The 22,670-nt window shown below is 42.4% G+C and overlaps 1 protein-coding gene across 1 annotated transcript in view; it reads left to right on the forward strand.

Moving 5' to 3' along the window:
* The first annotated feature begins 3,556 nt into the window (after positions 1-3,556).
* LOC117712714 (coiled-coil domain-containing protein 18-like) overlaps positions 3,557-22,670 on the forward strand; it is a 186,493-nt gene continuing 167,379 nt past the window's right edge. The window contains 1 exon segment of the mRNA XM_034508817.2: positions 3,557-3,649. Within this exon segment, the coding sequence (XP_034364708.1) occupies positions 3,557-3,649 (93 nt within the window).

The raw sequence follows: 22,670 nt of genomic DNA on the forward strand, positions 1-22,670 counted from the left end.
AAAGGTCAAGAAGAAAGGATATATGTCAGCAAAGAACTAAAGGGAAGAATGAGGGGATAATCAGAGTTAGATGCTCCATGGTATCTAAAAGTTTGGTAGATCCCAGGTGCAATAGTGCATTTCTGTACTTCCAATAGTTGTGAGGCAGAGGCAAACAGGAAGACCATTGTCTTAAGGCAGTCTGAGGCACAGACCCTACTTTTTTTCGTTTGGTGGTGAAGACTAAAGAAGCAAATGGCAAAACATCTTGAGAGAGAGGCAAGGGCAGTGAAGAGCTGTAAAAGATTGAAGTGAGAAAGCAACAGCAGAGTAATCGAAAACTGCAAGCAAAATCAGGTCTTGAGTCAAGGAAGTACCATGAGTTTTCAAAACAAATGGTGCACATATGTGCAGCCAAAACACCCACACACACATAAAATACCAAAGAGAGTTAAAAAATATTTTTAAAGTTCAGGTCCAGCATGGTGCTACATGCCTTTAATCTTGGGAGGCAGAGGCAGGTAGATCTCTATGGGTTTATAAGTTCGAAGCCAGCCTGGTCTACAGTGTGAGTTCCACGGAAGACAAGACTACATAGAGAAACCCTGTCTCAAAGAAACAAAAACAAACAAAAATCCTGGAACTTACTATATGTGTTATTGTATACCTATAATCTCGTCACTCTGGAGCTGAGACAAGAAGACACACAACCTCACTCCCAACCTATCCCCCCATTTAAAACCATCTTGGGCTACAGTGTGAGTGGAGACCAGCCTGGGCCACAGCAAAATCTTGTCTTGAACAATACAAAACAGCAGCAGCAACAACAAAAAAAGGTCTGGAATTTGGAAGCTGTTTCTAATTAATTCAGTTGACACTGCTACATTTCCAGGTGTCAACTCTGTAACTCAGTTTTAAAAAAATAACAACTTTAGGTGATAATCCCTTCATAAATGATGATAAATTTAAAATGTGTTGTTACATATTTTAAATTATTTGAATATTGAGTCCAATTCAATTCTGCTGTTCAAAACATTTGCAAGGCCAGAAAGCCTGACACTGAGTTCAGTCTGCTGTAGAAGAGAACTGATTCCCAGAGTAGTCCTCTGACTTTAATTTGTATGTTATAGCAGACACCGGCACAGACACAAACACACACAAACATATACAAAGAGAGAGAGGGAGGGAAGGATGAATACTAATCAATTGGGGTGAAGGCTTAGTTGGGGAGGGAGGGAGGGAGGCCGGGAGGGAGGGTGGGAGAGAGATTTTAAACCTTTAAAGCATTTGTAGCTAGGCATGATGACACATGTCTATAATCTTAATAGTTTGAGGAAAGAATTGGGTGTCCAAATTCATTGTCAAGTGTAGAGGGAAAATTATAAAAATCATTTTATTAAATGTATATAGGCTTTTCTCTAAGCCTCACTTTAAAGGGCATGGAAAATTTTCTCTGAAGCAAGCTAAAAATGTAGACTGGCTGGTTTCAGGAACCAGAAGAGAGGAATGCAAGTCATCTAGGTGGTGCTGAAAAACTAGTAACCATGATGACAGGGCAGGGCCATGTCCAAGCAACTGAGAAATAGTTGAACAAGTGACAGGGCAGGGCCACAATGACAGGGCAAGGCCACAGTGACATGGCAAGACCACATTTTTGAGAAGAATGAGTATACAGAGTGTTTTCCACATGCCCCTGACTCACTTAGGTTAGGTTCCTCTGGAATTTTCCGCTATTTTTATGTTATGTTTCCTTGGTAACCCCCTCACCCCCTTGGTTTGTGATTCAGTCCTATATAAGCCCTCCACTCCCAGCCCACGAGGTCGACACTCCTCTGCCCCTGCGTGGGTCACTTGAGTCTTAGCCTCAGTCGACTGATCTCAAAATATACCTCTTGCTGTTGCATCAAGAATGGTGTCTTGTGAGTTTTTGGGTGGCTGTGAATTCCTGAGGCTTGAGGGAGATCCTCCCTTCGTGGGGGAGGGTCTTTACACAAGTACATAGTGAAGTGGAACACATTCTAGCACATTCTAGTCTACCTAAGATCCTGTCTTAGAGAAATGAACACACAAAAACCCAAACTTTTGCCAGCTGGGGCTGGTGGTGCCTACATTTAATTAGTTCCGACACTCAAAGTCAAGCTGGTTTAAGGCTATTGCCAAGACTTTCTACAAATTGAAGGCAAAGTCCTGTTGCTGAAGACAACATCTAAACAACTCATTGAACATGGAGAAGTCAATCTGGAGCCTACCTAGAGCCTTCACTCCAACTGGTTAGTGTTCATGATACTGGAAGGTCCTCTGCCTGCTACCAGAGGAGAGAGGTAAACACCAACCCAGCTACAAACCCTTTAGTCTACAAATGTGACCTGCTTTGCATTGTGATTGGAATTTCAGGGTCATTTTGATTTGCATTTCCCTGATGAGTAAGGACTTTGAACATTTCTATACGTGAAATTCCCCCCATGCGAATGAGTTGGGGGCTCTTCGGAGGCTCTTTCCCATTTTCTATTAGATTCAGCGTATCTGGTTTTATGTTGAGGTCCTTGATCCACTTGGACTTGAACTTTGTGCAAAGTGACACATATGGATCTATTTTCATTTTTATACATACAGACAGCCAGTTAGACCAGCACCATTTATTGAAGATGCTTTCTTTTTTCCTTTGTATATTTTTGGCCTCTTTGTCAAAGATCAAGTGTCCATAAGTGTGTGGTTTTATTTCTGGGTCTTCAATTCTATTCCATTGATCTTCCTGCCTGTCTCTGTACCAATACCATGCAGGTTTTTTTTTTTATCACTATTGTTGTGTAGTACAGCTTGAGGTCAGGGGTGGTGATTCCCCCAGAAGTCCTTTTATTGTTAAGAATTGATTTCACTCTCCTGGATATTTTGTATTTTTTCCATATGAAACTGAGAATTGCTTTTTCCATGTCTCTGAAGAATTGTGTTGGAATTTTGATGGGGATTGTGTTGAATCTGCAGATTGCTTTTGGTAGAATGGCTAGTTTTACTATATTAAGTCGACTGATCCATGAGTGTGGGAGATCTCTCCATTTTCTGAGGTCTTCTTCAATTTCTTTAAGATGGCCCACCATACCACAGAGGCACATCTTCCACTATGTTCATAGCAGCCTTATCTATGATAGCCAGAAGCTGGAAACAACCTAGAAGTCCCACAGCAGAAGAATGGATACAGAAAATGTGTTTCATTTACATTTTCTGTGGTTTCATTATTCAACTATTAAGAATGAGGATATCATGAAGAGTATCATCCTGAGATAACTCAGATCAAAAGGATATGTGTGGGAAGCGGCTCCACTCTCACCATTACAAGGTGGTGCTTGGCATAGGCATTGCCTGAGAGAAAAGACAACTCCATATATGGAGTTGTATGTGCTCGCATCATTGAGAATGGCCAATCACCAGTGATTTTGTGGCAGCTGCTGATAGGGTCAAGGCAATGCTTATAAGGGGATGCACGGGGAGGAGAAGGAGAGAGAAGCTTGCTGTACAGGGATAGCTGAATAAACCGCTTGAAGAAGAACACGGTTGCCGCGGGTCGGACGTGGATAGCGACATGTGGTGCCGAAACCTGGGATCCACCGAAACCTCTCGGGACGTGTTCAGAACTTCTTGCGGCTTCAGGATAGTCAACTGGGCAAGTTCCCAGGTAAGTGGGACAAGTTAGGTTCTTGAGTAGGAGACAAGATAAGTTCCCAGGTAAGTGGGACAAGTTAGGTTGTCAAGATAGGTTCCCGGTATTGGGACAAGTTGAAATCGAGAGTTGAAAGCAAGAGTTGAAAGTGAGAGTTGAAAGTGAGAGTTGAAAGTGAAAGTTGAAAGTGAAAGTAGGTTCCCGGTTAGCGGGACAAGTCAGGCTTTCGGAGGAGACGATAAAGTGCAAAAGTGAAACTAGTGGTTCCGGGTTTTCGGACAAGTTTCTTATAAGATGGGAACTTCACAGAGTCACCCAATTTTTGTCGCCCTAAGAGAGCTGTTAAAGGCAAAGGGGCTGGGGATAAAGTCCTCTACATTAGAAAAAATTTTACAAGATATTGATAAAGTGGCCCCATGGTTTGCTGTTTCAGGTCACTTGACACTTAGAAGCTGGGATAAGCTTGGGAGGGATCTTGATTTTGTATGGGAGCAAGGAGAGTTAAAAGGTGGTGTCCACCCTTTGTGGAAGTTGGTGCGTAGCTGCATCCAGGATAAAGAAGGAAGATGTCAGAAGGAACTTTAAAAAGGATCCGAAGCGTTAGAGCAATTAAAAGAAGAGAGATCAGCAAAGTCAGAGGAATCAGAAGAAACAGATGAGGAGGGAGAGGATACTGATACTGAGGAAGAGCTAGAAAAATTAGTAAGAAGTCTGGAGAAGGCAGAACTTAATGTGGAACCTTCTACCCCAGGGCTGCCAAATTTGCCGCGGCCACCACCCTAAAAGGCTGTTTCAGAGCTCTCCTATGAACAAGAGAAAATTCAGGAGACGTCTTGAGTTTCTCTCTTCCACAGGAGGAATCCTTAGTTCTGCTTTCTTTGTTTATTGTCTTGTCCTTGGTGCACCAATGTCCATGTGTGTCAATTGTTGTTTGAATGATTGGTGGTCTATGTTTTATGGTGTTCTATGTTTCATGTTCAAAAGAAAAGATCGTTAAAACTGCTTGATCCAGCCTTTGATCTAGTTTACCTTGGTTTGAAAGGCAGTCTTAATATGCACAGCAGAGGTTGATAAGTTGCCCTACACCTGTAGCTAAGAGTCGAGCTGAGCTGGAAAAACCTTTCCAGGAACTGATTGTCAGCATAAGCTGCTTTTAAAAGGCCCAGCAGCTTCTTGGCTTCTATGATAAAGAAGAGTTGTCTTTCTTAGAAATATCTCAGTGACAAGGTGCTTTTCTCTTAAAATTACAGCTAGAAAGACAAGAAAATTTTGTTTGGTCTAAAGATGAAAGTTTGTAGGGAAATAGGAGGACCTTTATCTAATGCAGGACTAGCCGCTGTTGTGATGCAAATGACTCGCGGTACAGGTGCAGCAAATAATAATGCGTGCTTTAAGTGCAGGCAACCAGGACACCTGAAGCATCAATGCCCACAGCTGCAGGGTAATCAGGATCAAAGAAACCGAACTCCAGGTTTATACCCGAAGTGCAAAAAGGTAAATCATTTGGAAGCACCATCAGCTAGGACCCTGTTTAGGACACAAAGGGATTTTGGTAACACTGCCGCCATTGTGACACCTATTGCAGTGTCAGCTACTGCTGCTACTGCAGCAGGCCAATGCGGCTACGGCCCTGGATACACAGAGGCAGATTAATTCTCAATTGAGAGCCGGCATTATGCTGGTGAATCAAAGAGTGGATCTAGTCCAGGAGCAAGTAGACATGCTCATGGAATTAGCTCAGTTGGGCTGTCAGTGGACGTATACAGGTCTTTGTGTGACATCTGTAAGATATGAAAATGCAAGTCAAGCAGCTCATTTGTCTAGAAATTTGTCTCAGTATTTTACAGGAAATTGGACGGAAGATTTTGATGGCTTGATTCAGAAGCTGCGGCTAGCCATGGTGCACATGAATTCCACCTGTGTTGACCTGTCTGTTGCTGAGGGCCTGGCCTTCTGGATCCGATCTGCAATGAACCACCTAAAAGAATGGGCGGGAATTGCAGCCCTTAGCTTTTGCCTTGTTCTTGTCAGTTGCCTAGCACTATGGTCCATTCTGAAGATGTGTATGCAACAGCGCAATGCCAATGCCATGATTGTTCAAGCATTTACTGCTCTTGAAGGAGGCCAGTCCCTGCAAATCTGGCTAAGCTATTTGAAGAGCTCTGAGTTGTAACATGCAGGAGAATGTAGGGCGTAGTACCGCAGAGGGTGCTGTATGCCCTCGGACATATGTCTGCATACAGGTTTTGCCCTAGTTCCTGTCCCCTGGAAAACAGCATCGGGTTGGGTCACCCATGGTAACCATACTGTAGATGGCAGGTGGTGAAAATGGGGTTGACAATCTCCCTTCAAATACAGGGGGTCAGACCTCTATGCTCTTCTGCTTGCATAAAACTTTTTTGTTTTTTATGTTTTGCATTGCTTGAGAGAAAAGACAACTCCATATATGGAGTTGTATGTGCTGAGAGGTGTGGTTACCCGATCACCCCACCTCGCATCATTGAGAATGGCCAATCACCAGTGACTGCGTGGCAGCTGCTGATAGGATCAAGGCAATGCTTATAAGGGGCTGCGTGGGGAGGAGAAGGAGAGAGAAGCTCTCTGTACAGGGATAGCTGAATAAACCGCTTGAAGAAGAATGCAGTTGCCGTTGCCTTATTCTGCAGGTCGGACGTGGGTAGCAACAGACATGCTTGGTATGTACTCACTAATAAGTGGATATTAGCCAAAAAGGTACAGAATACCCAGGATACAATCCACAGAAGTAAAGAAGATGAACAAGCAGAAGGGCTCAAGTGAGGATGCCTTAATCCCACATGAGAGGGAGAAGACAGTCATGGGAGGCAGAGGGAGGGAGGGACCTGGGTGGGAGAGGAGGGGGGAGAGAAGAGGGGAACATGATCAGGTGTTAGGGTTGGGTTCAAGAGACAGGAGAGAAGACCTAAGGGCCAGCACAATGAATGGAAATATGTAACCTCAGGGGGTGGGAGACTGAGGGAAAGGAGTTTCAGTGATCGGCCCAACTTGAGATCCATCTCAAGGGGAGAGGCTCCAAGGCCTGACACTATTATTGATGCTATAGTGTGCTTTCAGACAGGAGCCTAGTATGTCCTCAATAAGCAGCTGACAGAGACAGACACGGATACTTACATCCAACCAATGGACTGAAGTCAGGGTCCTCTGTGATTGAATTAGGAAAAGGCTGGAAGAAGCTGAGGAGGAGGGTGACCCCATAGGAAGACCAACAATCTCAACTAACCCAGACCCCTTAGATATCTCAGACATGAAGCCACCAACCAGGCAGCATACAGGAGCTGATCCCAGCTCCTCTCCCCCCTGCATATACACCCCCCCCAGAAGACTACTGGTCTGGCCTCAGTGGGAGAAGAGGGGCCTAAACCTCAAGAGACTTGAGGGCCCAGGGAGTGGGGAGGCCTGGCAGGTTGGGGGTGGGGACATCCTCTTGAAGACAGGGGGGAGATGAAATGGGATAAGGAACTGTGGGAGGTTGGACATACTGGGGGCGGGGAGCAATGACTGGACTGTAAAAAAATAAAAGTAATAAATAAAGAAAGATTGCTGGGCAGTGGTGGCACATGCCTTTAATCCCAGCACTTGGGAGGCAGAGGCAGGCAGATTTCTGCGTTCGAGGCCAGCCTGGTCTACAAAGTGAGTTCCAGGACAGCCAGGACTACACAGAGAAACCCTGTCTCGAAAAACAAAGAAACAAACAACAAAAAACCCAAAAAAGAGAAAGATCTATCTTGTGATCTTTCAAATATTTATTATGACTTCCTGTTTTATCTTTTTATAAATTCCTGAGTGGGCAAACATGTGTTCTGCATCTATATTCATTTCTTGTGCTTTTTCTTTGGCTATTTTTCTTGTCTGGTTGTTTTGTCATATTCCAATTTGTTTGTTTTTAATTTATCTTTTTATTATTCCTCAGATGTCTGTTTTCTAATGAGGGATAAAAAGTATGTGGATCCTGGTAGGAGGGAAAGTGGGGGGGGGACTTCAAGGAATATAAGGAAAGGAAACTTTAATCAGTTATATTGTGGGGTAAAAAAATAATCTGTTGAATAACAGGAGAAAGTTCAGAATGATGATTAAATAATAACAGTAGTAATAGCAGTGATAAAAACAATAATAAAATTCAGCCTGGTTTAGTGAATTCCCGGCAACCTGAGCTGTGAAACCATAATCTCAGAAAACTAAAACACCAAAAACATTCATAGCAGACAGAACTATAAATCTTCTGTAGGTCCTATTTATTCATTTATGCATTAATTTTGATCAATGATTATTGGGACTCTGCCATGTACTTAGCTATGTATTGGAGATATGGGGAGACATGACAATAATTAATATATCTTCCTGAAGAAAGCCAAAGGGGAAAATGCACATTGATAATAGAAAGACAAGTACTTTGATTTTCTGAGTCACCTGTGGACTGGGTGGATAGTTTCATTGATTCTGGCTGAAAGCTGACATATTTGGGAACTATCTGGCTGTCAACTACATATCTCACTTTCCTCCACTATAAAGCCTGAGCATTTTCTCAAGTTGAAGCAGAAAGCAACTTATTTAATGGATCTGCTATGTGCAAGGTACAGCAAGGAACAAATATCTCAGGGAACGTTGGCCCTGTTGTGGAACTTGTCAATCTAAAAGGCAAATAAGCCAAAGTGTCACAACGTAATACGGTTAAGTGCCATGATTGTGTGTCACAACGTAATACGGTTAAGTGCCATGATTGTCTGTCACAACGTAATACGGTTAAGTGCCATGATTGTGTGTCACAACGTAATACGGTTAAGTGCCATGATTGTCTGTCACAACGTAATACGGTTAAGTACCATGATTGTGTGTCACAACGTCATACGGTTAAGTGCCATGATTGTCATATGATAGGCCCTGTGGGCACAATGAAAGACCTTCCAAATCAAACAGGTATTTGATGTGTTCTGCTTTAAATGTGGTTTATGTGTCCCCAGATGTTTTCTGTATTGAAATTTAATATCCATTGTGAAGTTTCTAAGGGCACAAAATTAATCAGATTATGGTGTTTAAGAGGTCTTCCAAGTAGTATTTAAAATAATTGAGTCTTAGTAATTAGTTATTCATGTTCATTTTGAACTCACTCTGTAGCTTAGGCTGTTGTTGAATTTGCCATCCTCCTGCCTCAGCCTCTCAAATAGCTAGGATTAAATATTGAGCCATAAGCCGGGCGGTGGTGGCGCACGCCTTTAATCCCAGCACTTGTGAGGCAGAGGCAGGCGGATTTCTGAGTTTGAAGCCAGCCTGGTCTACAGAGTGAGTTCCAGGACAGCCAGGACTACACAGAGAAACCCTGTCTTGAAAAAACCAAAAAAAAAAAAAATATTGAGCCATGAAGCCCAACTTCCTTGGTGACTTTGTAAGAGAGAAAACAAAAACAAAAAACAAAAACCAGTCACACCAACACTTGTGTTGCTCACTATTTGATTCTCTGTACACCTTAGGACTCTGCCAACAAGAGCATATATGAGAAACATTCTATGAAGACATAACTATGGAGAAGGAAGATTAATACATTTGTTTAATTGTGACAGGGTCTTGCCACATAGCCTAGGCTGGCTTTGAAAGTACTATCATCTTTCCTCAGCCTCCCCAGTTACTGGGATTACAGACTTGTACACCACATCTAGCTTGGATATTAAATGTTCTTTTTGCCTGTATTTATTACTTAACCACATAACAAATGAATATTTTATTAAAATATTTAAAATTTAGTCATATGAATTAGTTAGTAGTTACTGTTTTAACATATATAAGACTGATACCTGGTTGGCCAGGTATGTTATAATTCCAACTTTTTGGTGAAGGTGACACTGTAAACAAAAACTACTGAAAAGAAGTTGTGCCAGGTGTTAGTGGTACACACCTCAAATTTCAGCACTCCAGAGGCAGAGTTACGTGGATCTCTGAGTTTAAGACCAGCCTGGTCTAGAGAGTAAGTTCTAGGACAGCCAGGGCTACACAGAGAAACCCTGTCTCAAATGAAACAAAACAAAGAAAAGAAAAAGAACAGCTGTATCTGCAGGAACTGACTGGAACTGAAGTCCTGTGAGGAGACAGGGCTGTTTCAGGTCGAGAGACAATACACCTTGAGCTAGTTCGAGCCTCTGGAACATCCATTCCTTGTCCACTTAGGAACTAAAGTCATGTGACTAATAGATAAAACAAAACAAAACACAAAGCCCAGACTTTGGTATATATTAACTTAATTAAACTAGCTCCACTAGCTTCCACTAACCCAAAAGCTCACATAGCATTTTGGATCTATAGAAAACCCTCCCCCGTCGCATTGTACCTTTCTCTCTGATGTCCTGCCAGTGTACTTTAAACTTGCCTTGATTTGTTCCGTAAAACTATGAATCTGTTTCCACACTGGAACATGGAATTTGCAGTAACCCAAATCTGTGTCTCTGCGTTGTGGTCTCTCAGAATGGTTCCAGAATAAACTATCTCTTATTCCATTTGAGCTGAGAGCTCTGTGGGGAACCATGGAGTACAGTGGGTGGTGGTGGAGGGAAAAGAACTGTAGGAGCCAAAGGGATCAAGACACAAGAAAACAGCGCACAGAATCAGGTGACTGGGGCTCACAGGGGCTCATGGAGACTGAACAATCAGGGAGCCTGCATGGGTCTGACCTAGGTCTTCTGCATATGTGTTATAGCTTGTTGTTCTCATGGACTCCTAACAGTGAGAGCAGGGGCTGTCTCTGACTCTTTTGCCTGCTTTGGGGACCATTTTCCTCCTCCTGGGTTGCCTCATCCAGCCTTGATATGAGGGTATGTGGCTAGCCTACTGTAACTTGTTATGCCGTGTTTGGTTGACATCCCTGGAAGGCCTGTGCTTTTCTGAAGGGAAACGGAGAAGTGAGTCTGGGGAAAGTGGGGGAAGAGAAGGGAGATGAAAGTGCAGTAGGGATGTAATATGTGACAGAAGAATATGTTTTAAAAATTAGTTAATAAAAATATATCTTAATAAAAAAGCTTTATACCCCTACCCCATAAAAAAATGAGAGCTGTGTTTTGTTGTTGACAACACAAACAAGGGAAATTTTTGAATCCTAAAATGCTATCAAATTGGCAGTTATTTCACTTTATAATGTTTTACAATTTCATTGTTGCTATGGCAATGTTTCATACACAAAAATAACAGATTGGGAATTTATGCCCTTAGAAATAGATCAGAATATCAAATATAAAGTAATTTATGATTTCCTGCTTTAGATATAAAGATGTTGAAGAAGTTCATTGTTGCCAGAGGGCAACTAATGATGCATGGTACAGACCAGTCTTATTCTGTTTTCAAGTTAATGACTTGCTATCTCACAGAAAATCAGTAAGTATTTAAGTACATACTTAATGTCTCTACAATATAATTCCTATTAGTGAAGAACCTCTATAAAATATTAGCAAATTAAGGAGAACTAACATAAGTTAGATATTTTTGGTTTTATACACACACATGCACACACACACACACACACACAATTTTATGAGTATGGGTATTTTGCATAAATGTATGTATACCACTTGTACCTTTGGAAGCCAGAAGAGGGTGTCTGGTTCCCTGGAACTGGGTGGTTGTGAGCCACCATTTGAGATTCTGGGAATTGAAGCAGGATTCTCTGGAAGAGTAGTCAGTGTTCTTAGTCACTGACCCATCTCCAGATCCATTGCTTTTGTTCTTGAGATAGGGTCTCATGTAGTCTAAAATGGCTTTAAGGTCAGTATGTATTCAAAAGATGACCTTGAACTCTTTTCTGATCCTCTTGCCTCTACTTTCCAAATGATGGGACTATACATACCAGCTTTGAAAATGTATTGCTTCTGGACTATTCAAGATAAGTGAGAAAACAAATTCTTATACTAAGTCACTCCAGAATCATTACATATATAGGGACCAAGAATTGATACAAAGAAACTGATCATAGCAGCACATGCCTGTAATCTCTGCACCTGAGAGGACATGGAAGAGGACACAAGCCTAAGGCTATCCTTGACTACATCTTGAGTTCCAAGATGTCCTGGGAGACCTTGTTTCAAAGCTCAAAACATAAAAGTCCTGGTTCTAATAAAAATCATTTTGGTAAAGTTACAAAGGAATTCTGTACTCCAGTTGTTAAAATAGTCATCTTCTCATCTTTCTCCTGTCCAGCCTTCTCTATTTCTTTTCAAGACAAAGTTTGCCCTGATGGTTCTAAAACTTTCTGTAGTTCAAGCTGTCCTCGGATCCACAGAGATCTGCTGCCTCTGCCTCCCCAGTGCTGGAGTTAAATGTGTGCACCACCACTGCCCAACTAGTTTTCTTTATTACCCTTTTGAAGATCTTCTTCTTCCTACCTCTTCTTTTAAAGAAGCTATTTATTATTATTTTATATGTGTATATTTTGGGTGTGAGTGTGCCACAATGCACAAGTGGGTGTCGGGGGACCATGTGGAGTTGGCCCTCTCCTGCCTCCTTGTGGGGGTTCTGGGATAACTCCGTCAACAAAGCAAGTACAGAGCAAGTGCTTTGCTTACTGATCCATTCCGATGGCCCTGCATTTTATTTTTTGAGACAGAGTCTTGCTCTTAACCCAGGCTGGCATCGAATTTATCATGATTTTCCTACTGCAGCTTTCCAAGCACCAGGATTACAGTTTGGTTAACTTTGGCCTAGTTCAAAACAGCGTTTCTTAAAACAATACCCAAAGAAGTTCTAAAATTTGTTGATTTCAAAGGTCTATGTTAAATTTCAGAGTCCAGGATGGATGCTGGTCCAGTTGGGGAATCAAGAGTCATCAATCAACTCATTTATCCATTCAGTAAAATTTAATGTACAATTTGCAGTGCTATCAAAAATCTGAAAGCTGATCCCTGTCTACAAAAGATTCATATTTATGAAGAGAAGTAGAGATATAAATAAATCATGGCTATAGGCCAAGCTCTGGGATTGCCACAGTCACTACTCCTTTCTAGCAAAACTTCTCTAGTCACAGCCTCTGACTCTGTTAAATAAGCAGCCGTTGGTGATTATGTTCTGTACACAGTGGTCAGCCAGCCTCTCTTCAACCTGATTTGTCTGTTATATCAGAGATGGAGAGAAGAAGGGAGGGAGAGAGAAAGGGAAGAGAAATGGGGGAAGAGAGACAGGGAGAGAAAGAGAAAGGACTTGTCTTTTAAAAAAATCCAAGAGAGAGAGAGAGAGAGAGAGAGAGAGAGAGAGAGAGAGAGAGAGAGAGAGAAGTAATTACCAGATTGCTCTTCAAGAGTTCTAATGTGGGCCAGGTGTGGTAGTGCACACCTTTAATCCCAATACTCAGCAGAGAGAGGCAGGTGGATCTCTGTGAGTCTGAGTCCAGGCTGGTCTACATTTTGAGTTCCAGGACAGCTGGGTCCATGTAAAAGTCTTGGTGTGGGATAGAGGGCAGGCAATAGCAGATAGTTGGATCCAAAGCTTTTCTGTTGAAAGAACTCACAGAAAGATACTACTGTAACTACAAAAGAGTAAAGCTATACAGAATGTGGAAGGTACATATAATACATAGAGAGAGAAGCCGAGGGGATGATGTCAGCAGGAGACACAGGAGAAGAAAGGGAGAGAACCATGATTACGATCATGCTTTAAGTTTTAAATTGACCCCCACAGGCTCATGTGTTGGACTCTTGGTTCCCAGATGGAGACACCATTTTGCAAAGTTACAGAAACTTTAGAGATGGAGGAAGGTTGCTGTGGGGAGGACAGTGCCAGTGGGCATTTCATCCCTAGTGTTTTTGCTTACCATGCAATAAATGGCTTTTCTGTTCCTCCAACTCCCACCACCACGATGCTGTGTCCAAACACATGGAACCAACCATACTCTGAACTATCTGAAACTGTAGGTCAAAATAAATTCTTCCCTTATGTTGTTTCTGTCAGGCATTTCACCCAAATGCAAAACAATACACCTTATTCTCAGCAGCTCAAAGAACTTTCTCCCAAACTGACCATATACTCAGACACAAAACAAGTCTCAACAAATACAAGAAAATTGAAATAACTTGGTGATATTAAAGCTGTATCAACAACAGAAACAAGAGAAGGTCCACAACTCATAAAATCTGAACAACTCACTACTAAATGAAAACTGAATCAAGAGAAAAATTACAAAGAAATTGAAGGCTTTCTACAATTGGATGCAAATCAAAACACAACAAACCCAAACTTATGAGACACAACGAGGCAGTTCTAAAAGGCAAGCTTATAGTACAAGTGCCTAAATAAAAAAAAAATTGGAGAGGTCTCATACTGGTAACTTAACAGCATACCTGAAGGATGTAGAACAAAAGGAAAAAAAATAACACCTGAAAAGAGTAGATGGCAAGAAATAATCAAACTCAGGGCTTAAATCAATAAAGTAAAAATAAAAGCACAAAAAGTCATTGAAACAAAGAGTTGGTTCTTTGAGGAAATCAGTAAGATTGATTATAACCGAAATGATTAAAGCAAAGAGAGAAGTTCCAAATTAACATTAGATATGAAAGCTAAGATGTAACAGACACAAAGGAAATGCAGAGAATCATAAGGACATAGTAAAAACTCGTAGTCTGGGGATGCCAGTGGGAACTCTGAGTTCAAGGTTAGTGTGTCTATACAGTGCATGGTGGCTGCCATGCAAGGACAATCAGTAAGAGATTTTTTGGCAAGTAAAGACAGAAAGGCATGTTTTAAATGTGGTAAGCCTGGACACTTTGCAAGAGATTGCAAAGTAGAAAATGAGTTAAGCCAGAGACAGCCCAGAAAACAGCCTGGGCTCTGCCCAATTTGCAAACGTGGAAGGCATTGGGCTAGTGATTGTAGGTCTAAACAAGACACACAAGGTAAAACCCTTTCCCAAAATCAGGGAAACGGGAACAGGGGCCAGCTCCAGGCCCCGAACCAATGTAAGCCAAAACAGGCTTATGGAGCAGTCAGTGTTCTACCAGCAAACGAACCAATGTAAGCCAAAACAGGCTTATGGAGCAGTCAGTGTCCTACCAGCAAACACCAATCCCTTTCTGAACTTAGTCGAGCAACACCAGGAAGCGCAGGACTGGACCTCTCAGTTCTGCCACCCACACAGTATTAACCCCTGAAATGGGACCTCAGGCCTTACCCACTGGAGTGTTTGGACCACTCTATCCAAATGTGTTTGGCCTGATAGTGGGAAGAAGCAGTGCTACTATGCAGGGGCTACAAATTTTTCCTGGAGTTATAGATAATGATTATCAGGGTGAGATTAAAGTAATGGCACAGGCAATTCAGAATATAGTCACCATTCCTGCAGGAAAGAGGATAGCTCAACTATTGTTACTTCCATTGTACCCTACTAATCACAAATATAAGAATCCTAAAAGAGGGGATCAAGGTTTTGGTTCCTCTGATGCATACTGGGTACAGACTATAGTTAAACAAAAACCTATGATGACAATTTGGCTAGATGGAAAGGCATTTCAAGGCTCGGTTGCCACAGGAGCTGATGTGACTATCTTAAAACAAAGTGATTGGCCTGCTACCTGGCCTCTGACCCCAACCTTAACCAATTTAAGGGGTATTGGCCAAAGTCAAAATCCACTACAAAGCTCTAAGGTGCTGACGTGGAAAGATAAAGAAGGAAATACAGGAAATATACAACCCTATGTCATCTCAGGCCTTCCCATTAATCTCTGGGGCAGAGATCTGTTATCCCAGTTGGGATTGATTATGTGCAGCCCTAATGAAGTAATCATGGCTCAAATAGTAAACTCTGAGCATTCCCCAGGCAAAGGATTAGGAAAAGGTGAAGATGGAATTATTCACCCTACTTGTAGGAAGCCGTGGTCAGTGGTGATACCTCCGCCATTCCAAGATGGAGTGGACATCGTGTCCTCCCCACTAGAAAACAATGGACTGTGCAGGTGCAAAAAGGCAGAAAGCCCGCCAAAGTCACTGGCCAATCCCGAGGCGTAATATTGGGTGATGAGTGAACAGCCAATCAGAAGTGAACACGTCACTCTAGGGTGTATTTAAGCTGTGCCTCTTCCTGTCTTTGGCCCTTCCGTGGCCTTCCCGCTTCTGCTGTTACAAGTAAAGCCTTGTTTGTAGTAATACCCGATCACTGCCTCCGTGTCCTTTTTCGCGGGTGAAGGGGACAAGAGAGGTTCGCGGAACAACTGGTGCTGAAACCTGGGAGTTTCAAGGCGACTCGGAAGCCCCCAAGTTTTGGGGCGGGTTAAAAGATTACAGAATTGAGGTACACCTCTGGAAGATATGCCTGGGGTGGAAGCGTTTGTGGCAAGCGGATTTAAACTCACCGCTGCTGCTCCACTAGCTAGCCTCTTGCTTGCATTGCATTTGTTTTTAACTTATTTGTGTTGTAAGAAAGAGGGCCATACCAGAACCAGGGTGTGTTAACTGGCATCAGGCCAAAGGGCCTGGGGATCAGGCCAAAGGGCCTGGGGGTCAGGCCAAAGAGCCTGGGGAGACAGAGTACTCAAAAGGAACAAGGGCTACTGCAGAGCTCATTAAGCTTATGGAACCTTCACCGGCGGGTGGAGAGAGAGCGGAGGACAAAAGGATCCTCCTTTATGACAGAATCTTTGGGGAAGCGTTTGCGCTCTGCTACCTGTGGCGGCTTGCAGCCCGGCAGAGCGAGAGCAAGGGAGCGTGGCACGAAAGACAGGCAGAGGAGGGAGACAGTCTGCCCTTGGAAGCAGCTTCCCGACAGGCACACGGGGAGTGCCCCTTGAGCTTAGAGCAAGCAATAACATTAATTGAACAGATGATCTTTGAAAATGCCACAGCTGAATGCGGTTTGGGAGACACCCTTACTAACGCAGGACTAGCGGCAGCTAATTTACAGAGGGCTTCGGTCCTTCTCCAAGGTCAGGAAGAGATAGACCTGAGCCATGGCCAGGAAGGGGGGCTGTTTGTGCTTATTCCACAGGTGAAAACAATTCATTTTGGGCCCCTATGAGGCTGGTACAGATTGTGAAGAAGGAAGCCAGATTGCAAGATGATGATCCTGATTCTTCTGATACTGACGTTCGATTTGGGGATAAGTATACCACTGTGGGACATAGTTAGATCTTGGCCTGTTCCCTTGCCAGTACATTCTAATGCTACAGTACTGCCTATTGTTTACAGCTATTGAGTGTTACTTGGTTGCCCTGGCCTCAGGGCACACTGGCCAGCAGCCTGAGTTATACAGTGCTACAAGTTTTCCATTAAATTTTACACTTTGTTTTGTGGCAGCAAAATTTTATAGCATGAAGGTCATCTACTTGGTGTTGATTTGAGAAACAATAGATTGCTTACATCGTTAAAGATTGGTTTTTTGATTTGCCTATGTTTATAGAGAAAAGATACAACATGTGTCTTTTAAGGTTTACAGTTTAAATTTAAGGTTTAAAGTTAAGGTCAAAATCACACAGTTTAGGACTAGCCAAGCCTCAGAGAACAGGCCAGAGGGAGGTTACATTTACATTTGAATTGAGACAATGCAGACTGAGCTGCAGAAGCTCAGGTGCTAAAAGCTCCTTTTGTCCTGGGTCTTTACAACCGGGTCCTAGAAATGTGCTTACCGGAATTTGTCTCTTGTCTTCATTGTTTCTTGTGAGAAGAGGGATAAATCTAAGACCCAACGACTTTACAACAGTCTGTGGGCTAAAGGTTATGATTATGCTGCAGAAATTATAATTATGCCTACTTCCCTCCATGAGTATAACTGTACCTGCTGATAAAATATTGTTCAAATTGTTTTAATTCCTTTATATTCAAAGTTGTTAAAAATGAGATGCTTTAGATTCCTCTAATATATGTAACAATTATTAGAGAATAAGGTTGGCTTTTATCCGATATATTCATTGGACTAAAAAAGATTGGTTATTAAATTAATCCAAAATAAAGTTCAAATTTAAGATTTATACAGCCTAACTTGCCTACTCCAGCTGCCATTTCAGTAAATACTTATATAAAAGATGTTTTATACCTTCCCTTTACATTTCTGGTAAAGGTGAAAGGTTTACAGGCAGTAAATTTATTCATAATTTTTAAGAGCCCATGAAGCGATATTTGTTAGAAATAATTGCTTCAGAAAATGGTTAATTGTTTTACATTTTATATATATAAATATTGTTGCTGCTTTAATACAAAAAATTAAGAGGTTAAATCTTTTAGTGTATATTAATCATTGTGTGATACTTTATTAGTGGATTTCTCTAAAGAAGTTTTTTCTGCAAGCCATTGCTCCAATATAACGAGCTTTAAAAATTTTTTAGAGTACTTGTTACTCCAAAAAAGGATTCAAAGACAGTGTCTTTCAATATTTGAGACCTCAGTTATATCCTAATCAGATGGGGCTAGAGAGATGGGTCAGCCGTTAAAGGCTAGACATAATTTAAAATATAAATGCTGAATTCCCAGCAAGAACATGGTGGCTCACAACCATTTGTGGTGGAGATCTAACGCCATCTTCTGACTTGTGAGTGTACATACAAAAAGAAAATGGTTTACTTTTAATCTTGATTTGCTCTTAGTGATTTTTAAAAGTTGTTAAGAGATATTATTTGGCTAAAACCTCATCTTAAGCTTACCATAGGAGGATTTAAACCTCTGTTTGATGTTTTCAAAGGGATACAAGTCCTAAATTAAATCATATGTGTATCTTCTTGAGTTTACCTTGCTTCAACACAATTAAATTATGTGTTGTAGCCACTGTTTAGAATGTTAAAAAAAAAAGGGTGTATCTGCCTTTGTCTTGTTGAATGGTATATTTCATGAAATACAAAATGTTTCAGCTACATGATCTCATATCTCTAGCCATTTGAATAACATTAAAATTAATAAGGTGTTTAGGAATAGATCTGCACAACCGGTGTTGGTGTGTGTGGACCCTCCATTTTTCTTTATGTTATCCAACTTTCAGAATAATTCTGATATCTTAGATTGTAAGAATGTTACATGCTTTTTAGCACAATGCTGGAATGGATCACCAGACTTAGCCTTGGTTAATCAAGTTACAGCAGCTACTGTTGTTAATCAAATTTCAGAAAAGACCTCTAAAGCTTTGACCATTCTACAGAAATGCATACCTGGCATCAGATATTTTGTTGGTCAATCAGAGAGTTGATTGGCTCCAAGCCCATGTGGAGCAGCTCACGGATGTGGTTCAAATGAGCTGCGTGTCAGCAACCCACATCCAGGTATTACACCTCTGAGATTTGTGAATGATACATTTATTCAAAGCCATAATCTTTCTGCTTATTTAAAAGGGAGTTGGACTGGGGAGTTGGACCAGGTGCAACAGCAATTGCAAATCCAGATCTTGAGCCTTGATGGAGCACAGATGGACCCTGTTTCCCTTGGTGATTTTATTTCTTAAATTTCTTCTGCCTTTTCCTTCTTTCTTAAATGGTGGGGATAGGCCTGTTTGGTACAGCCCTAAGTTGTGGATTGGTGTTCATGATGGTTGGTCTGTAAGCTCAGAGCCCAACAAAAACGTGACAAGGTCGCTAGCGCCCAAGCACTCACAGTTAGTTATAGATGGAGGTAGGCTGCTCCATCTATAAAGTTAGGCTGCTCCATCATCTGTGGAGTTAGGCTGCACCATCTATGGAGTTAGGCTGCTCAATCACCTATGGAGTTAGGCTGCTCCATCTTTGAAGTTAGGCTGCTCTATATTCTATGGAGTTAGGCTGCTCCATCATCTATAGAGTTAGGCTGCTCCATCTATGGAGTGAGGCTGCTCCATCTATAGAGTTAGGCTGCTCCATCTATGGAGTAAGGCTGCTCCATCTATAAAGTTAGGCTGCTCCATCATCTATAGAGTTAGGCTGCTCCATCATCTATAGAGTTAGGCTGCTCCATCTATGGAGTTAGGCAGCTCCATCATCTATGGAGTTAGGCTGCTCCATCATCTATGGAGTTAGGCTGCTCCATCATCTATGGAGTTAGGCTGCTCCATCATCTATGGAGTTAGGCTGCACCATCATCTATGGAGTTAGGCTGCTCCATCATCTATGGAGTTATGCTGCTCCATCATCTATGGAGTTATGCTGCTCCATCATCTATGCAGTTAGGCTGCTCCATCATCTATGGAGTTAGGCTGCTCCATCATCTATGGAGTTAGGCTGCTCCATTTATTGAGTAAGGCTGCTCCATCATCTATGGAGTTAGGCTGCTCCATCATCGATAGAGTTAGGCTGCTCCATCTATGGAGTTAGGCTGCTCCATCTATGAAGTTAGGCTGCTCCATCATCTATGGAGTTAGGCTGCTCCATCTATGAAGTTAGGTTGCTCTATATTCAATGGAGTTAGGCTGCTCCATCATCTATAGAGTTAGGCTGCTCCACGTATGGAGTTAGGCTGCTCCATCTATGGAGTTAGGCTGCTCCATCATCTATGGAGTTAGGGTGCTCCATCTATGAAGTTAGGCTGCTCCATCATATATGGAGTTAGGCTGCTCCATCTATGGAGTTAGGCTGCACCATCATCTATGGAGTTAGGCTGCTCCATCATCGATAGAGTTAGGCTGCTCTCTCTATGAAGTTAGGCTGCTCCATCTATGAAGTTAGGCTGCTCCATCATCTATGGAGTTAGACTGCTCCATCTATGGAGTTAGGCTGCTCCATCAATGGAGTTAGGCTGCACCATCATCTATGGAGTTAGGCTGCTCCTTCATCTATAGAGTTAGGCTGCTCCATCTATGAAGTTAGGTTGCTCTATATTCAATGGAGTTAGGCTGCTCCATCATCTATAGAGTTAGGCTGCTCCATCTATGGAGTTAGGCTGCACCATCAATGGAGTTAGGCTGCTCAATCACCTATAAAGTTAGGCTGCTCCATCTATGAAGTTAGGCTGCTCTATATTCTATGGAGTTAGGCTGCTACATCTATGGAGTTAGGCTGCTCCATCATCTATGGAGTTAGGGTGCTCCATCTATGAAGTTAGGCTGCTCTATATTCTATGGAGTAAGGCTGCTTTATCATCTATAGAGTTAGGCTGCTCCATCTATGGAGTTAGGCTGCTCCATCATCTATGGAGTTAGGGTGCTCCATCTATGAAGTTAGGCTGCTCTATATTCTATGGAGTTAGGCTGCTTTATCATCTATAGAGTTAGGCTGCTCCATCTATGGAGTTAGGCTGCACCATCAATGGAGTTAGGCTGCTCAATCACCTATAAAGTTAGGCTGCTCCATCTATGAAGTTAGGCTGCTCTATATTCTATGGAGTTAGGCTGCTCCATCTATGGAGTTAGGCTGCACCATCATCTATGGAGTTAGGCTGCTCCATCTATGAAGTTAGGCTGCTCCATCATCTATGGAGTTAGGCTGCTCCATCTATGGAGTTAGGCTGCTCCATCATTTATGGAGTTAGGCTGCTCCATCATCGAGAGAGTTAGGCTGCTCTCTCTATGAAGTTAGGTTGCTCTATATTCAATGGAGTTAGGCTGCTCCATCATCTATAGAGTTACGCTGCTCCATCTATGGAGATAGGCTGCACCATCAATGGAGTTAGGCTGCTCAATCACCTATAAAGTTAGGCTGCTCCATCTATGAAATTAGGCTGCTCTATATTCTATGGAGTTAGGCTGCTCCATCTATGGAGTTAGGCTGCACCATCATCTATAGAGTTAGGCTGCTCCATCATCTATAGAGTTAGGATGCTCCATCTATGAAGTTAGGCTGCTCCATCATCTATGGAGTTAGGCTGCTCCATCTATGGAGTTAGGCTGCACCATCATCTATGGAGTTAGGCTGCTCCATCATCGATAGAGTTAGGCTGCTCTCTCTATGAAGTTAGGCTGCTCCATCTATGAAGTTAGGCTGCTCCATCATCTATGGAAATAGGCTGCTTTATCTATGGAGTTAGGCTGCTCCATCAATGGCGCTAGGCTGCAGCATCATCTATGGATTTAGGCTGCTCCATCTATGGAGTTAGGCTGCTCCATCTATGAAGTTAGGCTACTCCATCATCGATGGAGTTAGGCTGTTCTATCATCGATGGAATTAGGCTGCTCCATATTCGATGCAGGTAGGGTGTTCCATCAATGAAGTTAGGCTGCTCAATCATCTATGGAGTTAGGCTGCTCCATCATCTATGGAGTTAGGCTGCTCCATCTATGAAGTTAGGCTGCTACATCTATGGAGTTAAGCTGCTCCATCATCTATGGAGTTAGGGTGCTCCATCTATGAAGTTAGGCTGCTCTATATTCTATGGAGTTAGGCTGCTTTATCATCTATAGAGTTAGGCTGCTCCATCTATGGAGTTAGGCTGCACCATCAATGGAGTTAGGCTGCTCAATCACCTATAAAGTTAGGCTGCTCCATCTATGGAGTTAGGCTGCACCATCAATGGAGTTAGGCTGCTCAATCACCTATAAAGTTAGGCTGCTCCATCTGTTAAATTAGGCTGCTCCATCATCTTTGGAGTTAGGTTGCTCCATCAATGGAGTTATGCTGCACCATCATCTATGGAGTTAGGCTGCTCCTTCATCTATAGAGTTAGGCTGCTCCATCTATGAAGTTAGGTTGCTCTATATTCAATGGAGTTAGGCTGCTCCATCATCTATAGAGTTAGGCTGCTCCATCTATGGAGTTAGGCTGCACCATCAATGAAGTTAGGCTGCTCAATCACCTATAAAGTTAGGCTGCTCCATCTATGAAGTTAGGCTGCTCTATATTCTATGGAGTTAGGCTGCTCCATCTATGGAGTTAGGCTGCACCATCATCTATGGAGTTAGGCTGCTCCATCATCTATAGAGTTAGGCTGCTCCATCTATGAAGTTACGCTGCTCCATCTATGAAGTTAGGCTGCTCCATCATCTATGGAGTTAGGCTGCTCCATCTAAGGAGTTAGGCTGCTCCATCTATGGAGTTAGGCTGCTCAATCTATGGAGTTATGGAGCTCCATCTAAAAGTTAGGCTGCTTCATCTATGAAGTTAGGCTGCTCCATCATCTATGGAGATAGGTGCTCCATCTATGGAGTTAGGCTGCACCATCA

Source organism: Arvicanthis niloticus, chromosome 7 (assembly GCF_011762505.2).
Source record: "Arvicanthis niloticus isolate mArvNil1 chromosome 7, mArvNil1.pat.X, whole genome shotgun sequence".
Taxonomy (NCBI): domain Eukaryota; kingdom Metazoa; phylum Chordata; class Mammalia; order Rodentia; family Muridae; genus Arvicanthis; species Arvicanthis niloticus.